The sequence below is a fragment of the Equus quagga genome, chromosome 19 (genome assembly GCF_021613505.1).
Source record: "Equus quagga isolate Etosha38 chromosome 19, UCLA_HA_Equagga_1.0, whole genome shotgun sequence".
NCBI classification, from domain to species: Eukaryota; Metazoa; Chordata; class Mammalia; order Perissodactyla; family Equidae; genus Equus; species Equus quagga.
This window is the reverse complement of record NC_060285.1, coordinates 20,447,087-20,462,140: the sequence shown is the minus strand read 5'-3', so window position 1 is coordinate 20,462,140 and position 15,054 is coordinate 20,447,087. Positions and strand designations below refer to the sequence as shown.

The window sequence follows — 15,054 nt, the reverse complement described above, 5'->3', positions numbered from 1 at the left end:
AAGAAACTGAACCATCTTTGTGTCTCTAGTAAGCAACAGAGTACCTGGCCCAGAGTAAATGCCTCCATAAACCTCTGCCGAATAAACAACTTCTGAAAATTTGGAATCAAGCAGAGAAAGGAATGAAGTTAATGAAATGTGGTAATGAAGGGGGGGAAAAGGTACACCAAGCGGAAAGATAAACTAGAACCTAAAGGAAAAAAGAATTTTAGGAAGCAATTTTAAAGTGGGCGATACGGTTTTTAGTCTGATCACAGAACGTATTTGGCTGTCCCTGCACGAGTGTGCCTTGGTAACATTTTTGAAAGATCACTTCTTTTTCTTGCTTAATTTAGTGCATGTATGAATCACAAACAGGCTGACTAATCACCTGCTAAACAGACTGCATGTGGATCACGAGACTGGAACAATCACTCTAAAGGACAGCAGAAATTTAAAAAGATACAGCATGAATACATATAACCTATTACAAGCTACACTTGTTACATTTTAGAGGGAACTAGAAAGGAAGCCTGCATACTTTAAAGGTGCAGGCTGTATTAAATCAATAAAGCACTGCTCCCTCTGCTTTCATACCAACCATAATAGAGCACACTCAGGTAGAGAAATCATTGTGAACTTTTCTGCTCTGTCTCTAAGGAAAGATTAACATACTCTTCAGTGACCTCGGGCATCGGCCCAGAAAGGAGGTCTCCTCTGCTGCCTTCATGAGCATCGTGGCCAAGGGGAGAACAGTCCCGGGACAGGACACGACGCAGTTAATTAGCATTAAGGAACGCCTTGCACCAGGCCCTATGCAAGGTGCCTTAAATACGTCAGACATCTCACTTCAGCCACCTTTCCTCACCAGGCTCAATCAGAAGCAGTGGGCAAAAATAAATTTTTATAAGTATTCATTCAACAAATATTCACTGAGCTCCTATAGTTAGGGTCTGGGAGAGCCAATGAACTTGTCTATCTTGCTCACTTTTGTATCCCAACATATCAGCGAAGTGTCTGGCACATAATGGAACATAAAGACCAGATGATTTTGCCTCCTAAATCTCTCGGATCTGACCACTTCTCTTCACGTGCCCTTCCACCAGCCTAGCCCAAGGCCCCTGACTAACTGCCCCACAGCCATTCTTGCTCCCTCTAATTCAGGGTTTCTCAACTTTGGCACTATTGACCTTTAGGGTCTGATAACTCTTTTTTGCGGGGGCTGTCCTGCGCATTGTAGGATGTTCAGCAGCATCTTGGCCTCTATCCCTGAGATGCCAGTACATAACCTTGAGTGGTATCCCATTGTTCTCAGGACAAAGACCTAAAGCCTAAACACCTAATCTACCACGTGCTGGGAACAGGGCACCACCAATGGCACCAGTCTCCCCTAGAACCGCACTTTCTCTTACTCTCCACCCCTCAGCCACATGAGCCTTTTTTCACCTTCCTAAATGTACCCCAATTTCAAGACTTTCACACTGTTTCTAGGGCCTGAGCACTACTGACACTTTGGGCTGGATCTTTGTTGTGGGGTGCTGTCCCGTGCATTGTAGGATGTTTAACAGACTATCTGGCGTCTAGCCACTAAATGCCAGTAGCACCAACCCCAGATGTGACAACCGAAAATGTCTCCAGACATTGCCAAATGCCTCTGGGGGACAAAATCACCCTCAGTTGAGAACCAATCGCCTAGAGTAGACTTGCCCTCCTCTGTCCTCTGCCTCAGTAGTCTGACCCTTCAAAGTTGAGCTCAAACTGCATCTCGAAAGCCTCTCCTGCCCCAGCCACCAGATAAGACCAGACACTGCTGGTCTCTTGCACAACACCCTCTCCTTTGGAGCATTTCTCACAATTGTAATTAAGTAGCATTTAATGTCTGACTGTACAACCAGAATACAAACTCCTTCTCTGGAGAAACACATCTGCTTTGTTCACTGCTGTATGCCCAGAGGCCTGGCACAGGGCTCGACAAATATTTACTAACTGAATGAATGACTCAAGTGCTCTGCTGGGGCACCAGGACTCCAAGATAAGAAAGATAATGTCTTTGTGCTCAGGATGCTGAGTACAGGAACGGCAAATACATTTCATCTCCTGGGCAAGCTCAATTAACTGCACTGAGAAGCTGTGCAGGTAGAAACAAAAGTTTCTTCTGAAACATCAAAACACCAGATATCACACTCCAAAGTGCAGTGTTAATCAAGATGTGAAGTTTCCTATGGAGGGGGTTGAAAAACCAAAACACAGTAGAAAGGTCCAGAGGAGGGTTTTTGGAAGCTGCTGGGATCCTGTGAATCCTGCTCCACCTCGTCTACAGGCGAGGGGGGAAATCTCTTTCCCATTACCTCAAACCCTGGAAAAGGGCTCAAGGGATTACCAAGAGAGCTCACTTTGGGTCCATCCAATTGGGTGGACACCACATCTGTCTCACACTGAGAAATATGAAGGGCTGGTCGGCTAACTGCTCTGAGGACAAGGGGGAGGTTGCCGCTATGCTGGAATCAGCATACACAGCCCACACTTTGAACTGATGGGGTCCAGGACACGCTCGAAGCGCTCAAGAGAAAACTCCAACACCTGCAAATCTCAGCGAGCTCCAGCACCTGTTTAGGAAGAACTTGCTACCCGCATTTTCTTTCCTTCTTCCAGGTGCTCCAACCCAGGAGGGGTCAGGACAGGTTACAGAGGAAAAAGCGGAGCTTCGGATGAGGAAAGAGAGAAGCAGCCCACGGCACCCAAACTCCCTTCCTTGACTGCAGGCTTTCAGCTGGAGCACGCCTGAGCGGGGGAGGCAGGAAGCTTCAACTTCCAACAGGCTCAGCGTTCTGTTCTGACGTGAGATTGAAGGCTTTAATTTTGAATTGACGTTATGTTTTGTAATCTGAAGTGACCTCAGGACTTTTTATTACCTAGGTGTGACAGGAGAAGGCTTCGGCCCACCAGAGTTTTCATCCGGAGGCGGAGGCAGAGGCAGAGCTAACCTTACAAGCTGATACAAAGGGCCAGTACCATGATGAATGAGCACCCTCTGTCATTGGGCGGGGGGGGGGGCGGTGGCAAGTATGTGCTGCAGACAGCTAGAAGGAAGTGTGGATCTGAAGCTTGTTGTCAAAGCAGCTGGAGATCAGGGAGTCACAAAAGTCTGGATGGGGGTCTGAAACATGACATCTCCCACATATAAGAAGAGAGGCCGAGGAGCCAAGCCTGGGGAATCCCAGCATTTATGACTGAGAAGGAACAGTGAGTGGGCAGGGAGAAAAGGGAGGGTGGTGTCCCTGAAGAAGAGGGAGTGAGAACTTCCAAACTCACGGAGTGCCAGGGGCTGCCAAAGGTCAGGTTAAGTCTTTTCTCTCACAATATGCCAAATTTCATTAACAAGATAAACAACATTTAGACCCCAAGAGTAAGTGAAACCAAATACAATTATCCAATCACCACATTAAAGATACATATTGAAAGATTTATGAGAGCACATGAACTGTGTCTAAGAAAACTCCTATGAATACACCCACCCAAGAATACAAGTTTCACAGATTAAGAGTAATTAACAAGATATTAAAAATGGATAGAATCCACTTTTACACCCTCTAGAACAAGGTGAAGGACTAACAGCTATCAATCATCATGTCAATGTCAAGGCCAATGAAAGGAAATAGGTTTTGACTCAGACAGTGTCTAGGACATCTGTTGCTCAGGCCCTTTTGATAACAGCCTTGTAATTTTCCTCGGGGGAACCTCTCTCGTCCACGTGGTTCAGTTGAGCCTGAGCCCTCCCACAACTCTAGCTCTGGGGATGATCCAAGTGGTTAATAAGGGCACTCATTCCCCGGGAGGCAAGCCACCCCAGGTCTAGCTGGCACCAATGAGAAACAGAAGGTCTCTATTTGCTGAGGTTATGAAACTGGCGGACTAGAAGCTTGAGCTGCTGGCAGCAATCTTAGCTCCCATATGGGGAGAGCCTGCCTGAGAACTAAACCAAGAGAACTGGAGAACAGGGACAAAAAGAGAGCCCTGATGACATCATTTGAGCACTTTGATCCAACCCCGCCAGGAGTTTCACCTTATATTTTTCAAAGATACAAGCAAAAAACCTACCTTTTCTTCTTAAGCCAGGTCTGGGGGGGTGTTCTGTCACTTGCAACCAAGTGCTGCTGACTAATACCAGCAGCAATTTTAAACCAATAATAAATCAAAAAGAAAAGCTCCTGCCTCCTTGTAAAAGTCTCACCTTCCTCTAGGATGTTTCAACCCATAATTTTCTTCCCTCCCTCTGATTTTCTAAGCAATTACTGTGTGCCTACTCAGGCATTCAATTACTCACTCCCTTCTATTGTTACTCATATGTACATCATGGCTTTAATTTAACTAGACAAAGATCGCCAAGGATGAACTAGAATTCTTTCTATCTCTGATGACAGCTTCTATCATACGAAAAAAAACAGACCAATCACGTCTGAGAAATGAAAGGTAACTACAGATGGTATGCATCAGAGTAGAAAACATACCTTTACTGGAAAGGAGCTTTAAGGGATGTTGGTTAAGATCATGCCAATTCATTCAGTCATCCATCCGTCAAGTATTTATTTGGCACCTACTGGGGACCAAGCACTTTTTAGGTGCTAAGAATATATTTTTAACAATGAAAGGTTTCCCACCCACAAAAGACACCTATGTAAAACAGAGTGGCAGGAGGTAGCTGGGAATAAGTTTGGGAAACACTGAGGATCACAGTTTATGTTGGAGCTCAAACCAGGCCAGAGGCTGTCTCCCAACTCTTAGGCCAGGTCTCTGGCTTCACCTATTACCTGCCTTGGCAAAGAACACACTCAAAATAGAAAATTGGAATTGGGGGAGGGAAGTGTTATAAAAACATTTAATTTTCTTTTAAGTCAAGCCAAGTACTTTCTGGAGAACCCTTGGGAACTATGATCAAACAAAAGCAGAGCTGGATCCTAACCCATTGGGAAGGCCCTCAGGATGGGGACTAATGGCCGTGACTAAAGTGTGTTGCGTTGGGGTGCGGGTGGCAGGGAGGAGCTTGTCTATTGTAAACCATTTGACTTGGGTGAGTCATGTGACCTCTGGGAGCCTCAGTTTCTTCATCTACAAATGAGGGCACTAGATTGACCATGCTCTTATAATCCTTTTTTAGCTCAGAAACTTTTAATTTTAAATATTTGTCCTCTGTTGACATGATGTAGACTTTAAAACACTTGCCTTTAAAACATCTGCCCAATGAGTGAACTAATCAAATACAAACATGGTAACTAATTTCTTTCTTGAACTTGGCCCAGTATGAGAAACTGGTCACCAAGGCAAAAATAACTTGAGCTGGGCCCAGTTTTCAATCTTCTTTTTCACTGAACAATAATATCTCACTAATCCAAAATGGAGGTAGAGGCCAATGAGCTAAAGGGAGCCAGGAGGGCAGGGGGCAGTGACTACCCGGTATGGGGAGATTCTATCTGAACTTATCAGATTTCTTCATTGCAGTTAATTTTGAATATTTGTTTCCATACTTAGTGCATGTAAGGAAGTGATATATTTTATATAAACACCCCACACACACAAGCACACAGATACACACATACACACAAACCAATGATCTACAATCCTGAAATCCAAACAGCTCTCAACAGTGAAGATCTTTTCATATCTTATTTGGCAGCAAAACTTGACCTGACCTGAACTCACTTGGTGGCAAAACTTAAACTGACTTGAAGTTATTTATAGTCTTTATGTTCCTCACATATGTTCCTGTGTGAACAGTCATATATTTCACTGTAAAAGATACTGATGTTTAATTATAAGGTAATTCAGAAGTTCCAGAAGTTTCGGATAAGGGATTGGGATTTGAACATAAATGGCTCAACTAAATAATGATGGCCCTGAAATAATAAATTTTTACTTCAAAAGCAAGTGTTTTAAAGTCTACATCATGTCAACAGAGGACACATATTTAAAATTAAAAGTTTCTGAGCTAAAAAAGGATTATAAGAGCATGGTCAATCTAGTGCCCTCATTTGTAGATGAAGAAACTGAGGCTCCCAGAGGTCACATGACTCACCCAAGTCAAATGGTTTACAATAGACAAGCTCCTCCCTGCCACCCGCACCCCAACGCAACACACTTTAGTCACGGCCATTAGTCCCCATCCTGAGGGCCTTCCCAATGGGTTAGGATCCAGCTCTGCTTTTGTTTGATCATAGTTCCCAAGGGTTCTCCAGAAAGTACTTGGCTTGACTTAAAAGAAAATTAAATGTTTTTATAACACTTCCCTCCCCCAATTCCAATTTTCTTTCTCAAAATTTGGATGAGCATACAAATAGCTTATCAAAACGTAGCAGCCAATGCCACTTATACTGAGAGGAGGAAAAAGATACTAAGGAATTCTCAGCTAACAATGATCTTCTCAGTCCTTTTATTCATTGCAATTAGTAAAGTTATTAACAAGTTGGTAATATTAACTGTATGATGCAAGTATTCTATTTCAAGAGTTTATTTCAAAATAAGGACTAAAGGCATAAAATAGTTGGTAATAATAATACCAGCAGTAGTTACTATCATTTAATGAGAGTCTGTTAGGTGCAAGGAACCCGGCAAGGTGCTAATCCTCACCATCAGCTCTGCAAGGAAAGTATTCTTGCCTCCATTTTAAAGATGAGGAAGCTGACGTTCAGAGAGGTTTAGTATCCTTTCTAAGATCATACAAAGGACAGCCCAGGCTGTTTGAGAGACCATAAAGAGATGTGCTTAAGAGTACCTCTCTGGAGATATAACTGCCTTGGTTTGAAACCCAGCTCTGCCATGAACTCTGGCTGGATTAACTTGTGCAAGTGCCTCAGTTTCATCACCTGTAAAATGGGGAGAACAATAGTACCCATCTCCCAAGCGCGATGTTGTGAGGATTAAATGAGTTAATATATGTAAAGCAGTTAAGAGAGTGCCTGGCAGCTGGTAAGCCCTATGCATTAGCTATTGTCATGATCATTAATACTGGCACCAGCATTCAAACCCAGATCTGCCTAATCTTGCGGCTCCTCTTTTCCACCGTGCTGTAGAAATTAACTACAGGCAACAAATTAGTGGCATGGAGCCAGATATCTCCACCTCCTGTGCCACCTGTTGGCATTCTTGCCCTCGCATTTCTTCTGTCTGTTCCAAACTTTAAGACCTGTGGCCACGTCAAGATTGACAAATGTCTTTCTTTTGGTAAATAAATAACCAGGCGTGGAATACATGAAATGAAAAATTACAACAACTGAAGCCTTTAAGTCAGCTTCACACTGCAGGGGTGTTAAACAGCTAACCTAAAATTACTCAAGCCCACAAAAAACTTCTTTCAGCAATGAGGCACTTAGCTATGCATGGATGCATTCACTATATTATGTTGCAACACATGAAACACAGAACAGCAGGTGGTATAATATTATATACATATTCCACACTTACAAGTCCGGGGCACTTTCTCACCCTTACTTTTAAGACTCACTTTATTCTAGCTCCTAGAACCAAGAACTACTAAAAGCGTACACTTAGAAATAATGCCATACAATTTATTCATTCATTAAACAAATATTTAGACTGCACACTCTGGCAGGACCCGGCGCTGTGCTTGGGCCAGGGGTACAGTAAACAGACAACACCCTCTCTTATGGAGCTTACAATCCAGCACGGGTACAGACTTCAAGCAAATGTATACCGTGGCATTTCTAAAACCCATCCTGTTAATTTGAAAACCTTTACAACCGCCTACAAAAAATTTTAAAAGATTAAAACAAGGAGATAGATTTCAAACAACTTGAAATATAGCTTATCTCCCAGTCGCTATAGACGCAATTTTTAAAGTGGTGTTCTCTTGTCTCTGCACACGTTTATGATTAAAAAAACCATATTAGGCTGTCAATACTGACACAACTATCCAACCTAAATCAAAGAGGTATTTTATTTAAGACAATGTTGAAAGTATACATCCAGAGGGGCACAAAATCTATTAAACCTGGGTGCTTCCACCCTCCCAAACCTGTTGCTTGGCCCCTCTTAAGAGTTAACCGTCTAACGAAACCACTTTACTGTATATTAACTAAAAGCAGATCAAGAAAGGCCAGGCTTGTGTGATCTGGGGTCTAAATTACTAGCATATCACATGACACATAGGGCTTGTGCTGGCTCCCAAGAGGTCGGGTGCCCTTGTCCTGGTCACATGATGGGGCCCTAGCCTCAGCTGATCTCGGGACAGGGAAAAGTGTCTGCAACTGCCAAGAAATCTCTCTTATCAGCGTGTGCACTTCTACCAATAGATCCTCTATGGACTAAGTGAGGATGTACAGCTGTCCCAAATAACACAGCAAAAGTGAAAAAAAAAGAAAATCCCCTTTCACACATAAGTCCTTTAAGTTTTGGGCCAATACACTCTCCCCACTGCAAATTCGCATGCAAAGAAACACAGACCTCTTGGACAAAAGTTTTGAAAATGGAGAAGGAACGGGATTAAGAAGATAAAGGGCCTCTGTCAAGGTGAAAAGATTAGGAGGGGGACACCTGAGGAGGAAAACTGTAGGAGCGCCAGGGAATGAGAGTTTAGGAAGGGGAAGAGACATAAAGCCTAGGTCCCGGCAGGGGCTTCGCAGAGGAGAACAAGGCCTGAGGGGGAAAGTCAAATGACTTGGGGACCCTGTAGAAGGCACCTGGAGGGAAAGGGAACCTGCAGAACGAGGGCCTATGCCCCCAAACCGTCGGAAGCATGAGATCTCGACCCCAGGGACTGAAAGCGGGGCCCGGGGAGGAGATCGAACTCTCGGCGCCCCCAGGGCAAGGCCGGGCTCTGGACCTGTCCCCGGGCTGCAGGGAGGATGCTGAGGCAGGACAGAAGCGCGCCAGGGCTCGGGGCGCCCCGCGGCTCGGCGAGGACAGGGGCTCAGGGTGCCGCGGGGTCGTACGGGCTCCCGGCGCCCGCACCGGGGCCCGCGCGCCGCTACTCACCTCTCCGAACTGGAAGGCGGACACGATGGTGACAACGACGCCCACGAAACAGACGTAGAGCCCATACCTGTGGGACAGGCAGGTATAGGTCTGTCGCTGTAGGAGCTTGAGCAGCATCACCCCGGCCGCCGCCACGCCACGCCCCGAGGAGCCGGAGCCGCCGGCGCCGCCGCCGCAACACGCCGCCGATCAGCGGCCCCGGCCGGGCCGCCGCGCTCAGCTCACAGCCTCCGGCCGCCGCGCATTGCAGCCCCGGGGACCGACGCCGCTCGGCTCCGCGCCGCGGCCGCCGCTTCCGGGAGCCGGGAACCCACGCCCTCCGCGCGGCGGAGGCGGACCCGCGGCCCACGAGGCGGCCAGCGCCGCCTGGGTCTGGCCCAAGAGGCGGTGGCGGCGGCGGCGGCGGCGCCGCCAGCGCCACCTGGAGGGCGGAGGGGCGGAGGGCAGGCGCACGCCCTCCCCGTCTGCGCGTGCGCGGCGGGCCGTCGGGCTCGGCTCGGATCCGCGGACTTGGTTGCGCAGGCCGCAGACGGCGCTAAGATGCTGTAAACCCTTCTGTGCACAAAACCCTCTCTGCGCGGACAATAATTGGGAAACTATGATTTCTCACCGCGCTAAGAGGAAATGCCGTGCGGGGCTCCTTTCCCCTCTCCCTCACCATATTGTTTGAAAGAGGTAACCTTTGGGCTAAATGTGCCAAAACCAATATTCATCGATGCATTTGTTTGTTAAACATGTGTTTAGTGTCCGGTGCCTGACGTAGTGCTTGGTGTCGGGTATTCGAAAATGAACTAGACCTGGCCACTGTTCCCGGAGAGTCGAGTTGGGGAGATAAACTCATAAACCACTAAGTACAAAAAAGTTATTCTGGGATAGAAATCATCCGGTGTGCCGGAGGGGAACCAACGCAGGGGTGGTCAGTTAGTTCTACTTTGGCACCGGGTGGTTTCTAGGAGGGCTTCCCCTCGGCGCTTCTTATTTGAGAGTTTTTTTCCTCCCCATATCCCCTTGTTAATATGATTTTTGTCTTAAATTTAGTCACCCTGGGAAAGAATACACTTCCCCAATGTTGTCATCATTCAGACCAATTTTTAAATTATCTTCAAAATCAGCTTCAAGAAATACTCAGAATATACACCCTCTGCTTGATGGTTAGGCGGAATTAACAGACTTGCAAAAGAGATTAACTTCCCTCCAATCCAAGGTGAGGTGTTCATACTTTTCAGTCAATTCTTTTTTTTTCTTGAGGAAGATTAGCCCTGAGCTAACATCTGCCACCAATCCTCTTTTTTTTGCTGAGGAAGACTGCCCCTGAGTTAACATCCATGCCCATCTTCTTCTACTCTATATGTGGGATACCTGCCACAGCATGGCTTGACCAGTGGTGTGTAGGTCTGCACCTGGGATCCGAAGCCCCAGACTTGGAAGCAGAATATGCGCACTTAACCGGTGGGCCACCAGGCAGGCCCCTACTTTTCAGTCAATTCTTTTAATCCTTCTTCAGGAGAAGCTGATACATGCTATGCATACATGACAGAGATTGTGGCTGTTGTACAAGACACTTCTACAGTTCTGAGGTCTTTTCAATCATGACAACAGATATAAAACCATCAGGACTCAACAGGACTCTTAGGACGTTTGTTTCCCCAAAAGTGATAGCCAACATTTACTTAGTATCTACTGTGTGCTGGGCTCATCTACTCCTCACAACAACTTTGTGAAGTAAATACCATTATTATCCCCATTCTACAGGTGAAGAAACCGAGAGACAAAGAGGTTAAAAAACTGTCAAATATCACACAACCAGAAAATGACAGAACTGAGATTTGAACCTGTTCCTTAGGCTCTGGAACAGGGCTGGGATCAGGGGGAGGTGAGTCCAGCAAGTGCAGGGTTAGATTCTGCCTCTATTTAAAATTCTAATATTTTATTCTTCATGTATATTTTGCATTAATTTTGGTCTTTTAAAATATTGCATTAAAATATTATTGATCTTCTTTAGTGAGTTTTGGGTTTTCTCTTAAATTTTGTTCCCAAGGCAAGTGCCTTGCTCTCCTAGTCCTGGCCCAGCCTGTGCTTTGCTCTAATGCAAGTTACCCTTAAAACTTTTTTCTATCTCTTTATGCTCCAACCAGAAGCCCCAAGGGTGTCAGGAGTATTGTCATAGTGCTTTGCTCTAGAGAACTCGCTCTTGCTCACTCTCTCCCTCTCTCCTGAGCCATATGGTTGAACTTGAGTAAAATAAGTGTGGGTGTAATGCAATACACCTGTCGTAGCTACCTTACAGAGTTATTAGGAAGGTTCAGGAAAATAATGCATGAAAGTGTTTAAGCGTCTGGGACATTTTAAGCACTGGGAAAAGTTAAGAAAACAATATTTAACTTTTTCTATAAGCAATGAGGCTTTCGGCAGAATGAACTGATGAAATATGCCCTTCACGAAGATTAATCTAGCAGTATGAAGTTTGTGGAAAGGATTGTAAATTCCCAGTATCTGAACAGTGGAAGAAATACAGTGGCCTCTTGATTATCTGGAAATCTTGTATCTGGCAACATAAAAGAGCCAGAAAAAAACAAGAAAGCGAAAAGATTGTCAGTAACCCACTGAAACGTAGGAGTTTTGCTTTTAGGAGAATCTTTCAGTCTCTCTTTCAAAATCTGGTAAATATTATTCTGAGAACTTCTGTTATCTGGGTTCTCAGTCAATAGCAGAGAGAAAAAAACAAATCAGGAGTTCCCTTTCCTGTCCTTCCCCCAAGCAAGAAGCGATTGTCAACAGACAATCTTGAGGAAAAATGAAAGAAAAACCACATTAAAAAAAAGAGTCAAACTGGTTCAAAAAGTATAACTGTCTTGGGAGGAATAATGCAGATGAGGCAAGAGCGGAGAGATGCAGCGGAAGCAGCAGTATCTCTCAGAACAATAGGATAACAGCTCATGTAGTGCTGAACCCAATCTTTGAGAAAAGTCAAGTTATGTATAGTGTTTATTCATCATTTATAAATGAACACTCTGTGCCGGGCATTTTACCAAGCACTGAGGCTAACTAGTAATGACCTAGGTACCCAGAGGAATGACCTAGGAATACATACTCCCTGCTGTCCTGGAATTTACACTCTAGAGGGGCAAGTAAGTATTGAGTTAGTATTGTGAGGGGAACTAACCTAGCCTGGGAGATCAGGGAGTGCTTCCTGGAGGAAGTGATGCTGAAGCCAAGGCTTAAGGACTAAGCATGGATGGGATGAGCAGGAAGGGAAGTACATTCCACGTAGGGCTGGCATGCTGAAGGCTCTAATCTAAGGCAAGAGGGGCTGCAGGTGCAATGAGATGGAGCTGGAGAGGTTGGCAGGGCCTTGAAGGCCATATTAAGAATAAATAAAGGACTTGAAGGGCCAGCCCAGTGGCATAGTAGTTAAGTTCAGCGTGCTGCACTTTGGCAGCCCAGGTTCACAGGTTTGGATCCTAGGCGTGGATCTACACAACTCATCAAGCCATGCTGTGGTGGTGACCCACGTACAAAATAGAGGAAGATTGGCACAGATGTTAGCTCAGGGGCTAATCTTCCTCAAGCAAAAACAGGAGGATTGGCAACAGGTGTTAGCTCAGGGCCCATCTTCCTCACCAAAAAAAAAAAAAAAAAAAAAAGAATAAAGGACTTAATCCTAAAGATAATTGAGAATTTTGGTGAAAACTGAAAAGTGGCATAATCAAATAGGAATTTTGAGAATCATCATGGGGCCGGCCCTGTGGCTGAGTGCTTAAGTTCGTGTGCTCTGCTTCAGTGGCCCGGGGTTTTGCTGGTTTAGATCCTGGGCGTGGACATGGCACTGCTCATCAAGCCATGCTGAAGCAGCGTCCCACATAGCAGAGCCAGGAGGACCTACAACGAGAATATACAACTATGTACTGGGGGGCTTTGGGGAGAAGAAGAAAAGAGAAGAAGAAGATTGGCAACGGATGTTAGCTCAGGTGCCAATCTTTAAAAAAAAAAAAAAGAATCATCATAACTGTGGTGTGGAAAATGGATTGGAGAGGACCCAAGGAGTTGAAGTGAGACTGGTAGGAGTAGAGTTGCCAGATAAAATGCAGAACACCCAGTTAACTTTGAATTTCAGATAAACAGTGAATAATTTTTTTTTTTAGTGTAAGTATATCTCCTTCAATATTTAAGACTTATGCTAAAAAAATTATTTGCTACTTATCTGAAATTGAAATTTTGCTGGGCATCCGATGTTTTTATTTGCTAACTCTAACACCCTAAGTGGGAGGCTACTGGAGAGTCCAGGTAAGGGGTGACAGTGGCTTAGAGGTGGGTGAGAACAATGTCAAGGAACAGAACTCTGCGTATATTTAGTAAATTGAACTGCCAGGACTTGGTGATTGACCTGCTGTGGTAGGGGCAAGGTATCAATTGTGACTCAAAAATTTGGCATGGACAGCTAAGTGCATGAAGGTGTTGATTCTCTAGATGGGGGACAACAGAGAAGGAGCAGGCATGTGACACATATTTTAGATATCTTTCCAAAATGGAGTAATTACTGGTAATAGGAAAAATTGGAGGTTAATATATTAAGCTCTGGTAAACTATGAAGTTTACAGAAATAGATCAATCACCTTATTCCCAAAATATTAGAGAAGTAAAGAATCACTAGGGACAGCCCCAGTGGCCTAGTGGTGAAGTTCAGCACATCCCGCTTTGGTGGCCTGGGTCAGGTTTCCAGGCACAGACCTACACTGCTCATTTGTCAGTGGCCATGCTGTGGCAGTGGCTCATGTACAAAAAGAGAAAGACTGGCCACAGATGTTAGCTCAGGGCAAATCTTCCTCAGGAAAAAAAAAATTACTATATTCTTTTTATTAGTGCACTTTTTCAATTTTCTAACTACAAGATTCATAACAAAATCGAGCAAAGTATTTTTTCTTTTCAATATGTTCTTTTCCCAATAGTTTTTTTTTTAACATTAAGAAGAAAACTGTAAATACAATATAAGTTTCTCTGGAGCCAGCCGTGATGGCCTAGTGACTAAAGTCTGGCACTCTCACCGCTTCAGTGGCCTGGGTTCATTTCCCGGTCACGGAACCACATCACCCGTCTGTCAGTTGCCATGCTGTGGCAGCAGCTCACACAGAAGAACTAGAACAACTTACAACTAGGATGTACAACCATGCACTGGGGCTTTGGGGAAAGGGAAAAAAATGTCTCTGATTTAAAAAAAAAAAAAAAAAGCTTAATCTTTTGCTAGGGCATAAAGAAGAGTAATTTAAAGGTAAGTCAGTCACAAATGATAAACCTATGGCCTGCAGATCCTTTTTATTTGGCCAGCAAGTTTTAAAAACTATTTTAAAATTGTGAGAGTTTACTGACAAATCCTGATCCTAAATTCTAGTTTGTTCTGAATAAATGGAAAAATCTGATCATACCAAAACCACATTTCCACATGACAACAACCAGCTGTGGCTGAGTGGGGACTGCCTGCCCACTGGGTACAGGCACTTCACCATGGTTCCCGTCACTCGGCTTCATCTCCCCAACCTGGAGGCTTAGGGTCAGTTGACATTTATCATAGCACTTGCACTGTAATTTATTTCACAGGTGAGAAATATCTCTTTGCATACACATCTTCATCAAAAGTGGTAAATGGAAGGCAGAGAGAGACACGTGATTCAAGTCAAAGGGGGAGAGGGTTTTGTGTGTGTTTAGAAATGAAGATATTTTTATATGTATGTGTGACATCCGGCCTGAGTCACCCAGTTATGTTACCCGCCTCAGTGAGCTTACCTGCCTGGTACAGAGTAGGTGATGCCCGAATTAAAGCAACAGACAGACTGTTGGCTAACAGCTTGGATTTTGTTGAGACTGAAAACAAAGCAAGACTGGTGAAGCAAGATTTATTCTTTCCATCCCCATTCCTGTGCACTTCCAAGTGCCTTGCTCCCAGGGGATAAATCCTGAGGTGGGCTGAATCTTATCAGAATTGGTTAGAACGCTACAAGAGATCCTCAGAACTGTTCATTGCCCACTGAGGCAAAGAGTTGAATGGAAGTGTGCCTTCAGGTGGCCTTCCAGTAGAAGAGGGGTTGGGGCAGTACC

General features: G+C 44.8%; 2 protein-coding genes across 3 annotated transcripts in view; both read right to left on the bottom strand.

Moving 5' to 3' along the window:
• Positions 1-9,307, bottom strand: part of GNPTAB (N-acetylglucosamine-1-phosphate transferase subunits alpha and beta) — a 75,879-nt gene extending 66,572 nt beyond the window's left edge. Inside the window, exon 1 of one of the 2 annotated variants that reach the window (XM_046646166.1) lies at positions 8,965-9,307. In XM_046646166.1, the coding sequence (XP_046502122.1) occupies positions 8,965-9,081 (117 nt within the window). In that variant the 5' untranslated portion in view covers positions 9,082-9,307. The remainder of the gene's footprint in view (positions 1-8,964) is intronic. The other variant, XM_046646167.1, reaches the window with a different exon arrangement.
• LOC124230555 (uncharacterized protein C10orf95-like) overlaps positions 9,186-15,054 on the bottom strand; it is a 52,257-nt gene continuing 46,388 nt past the window's right edge. The window contains exon 2 of the mRNA XM_046646715.1: positions 9,186-9,385. Within this exon, the coding sequence (XP_046502671.1) occupies positions 9,186-9,385 (200 nt within the window). The remainder of the gene's footprint in view (positions 9,386-15,054) is intronic.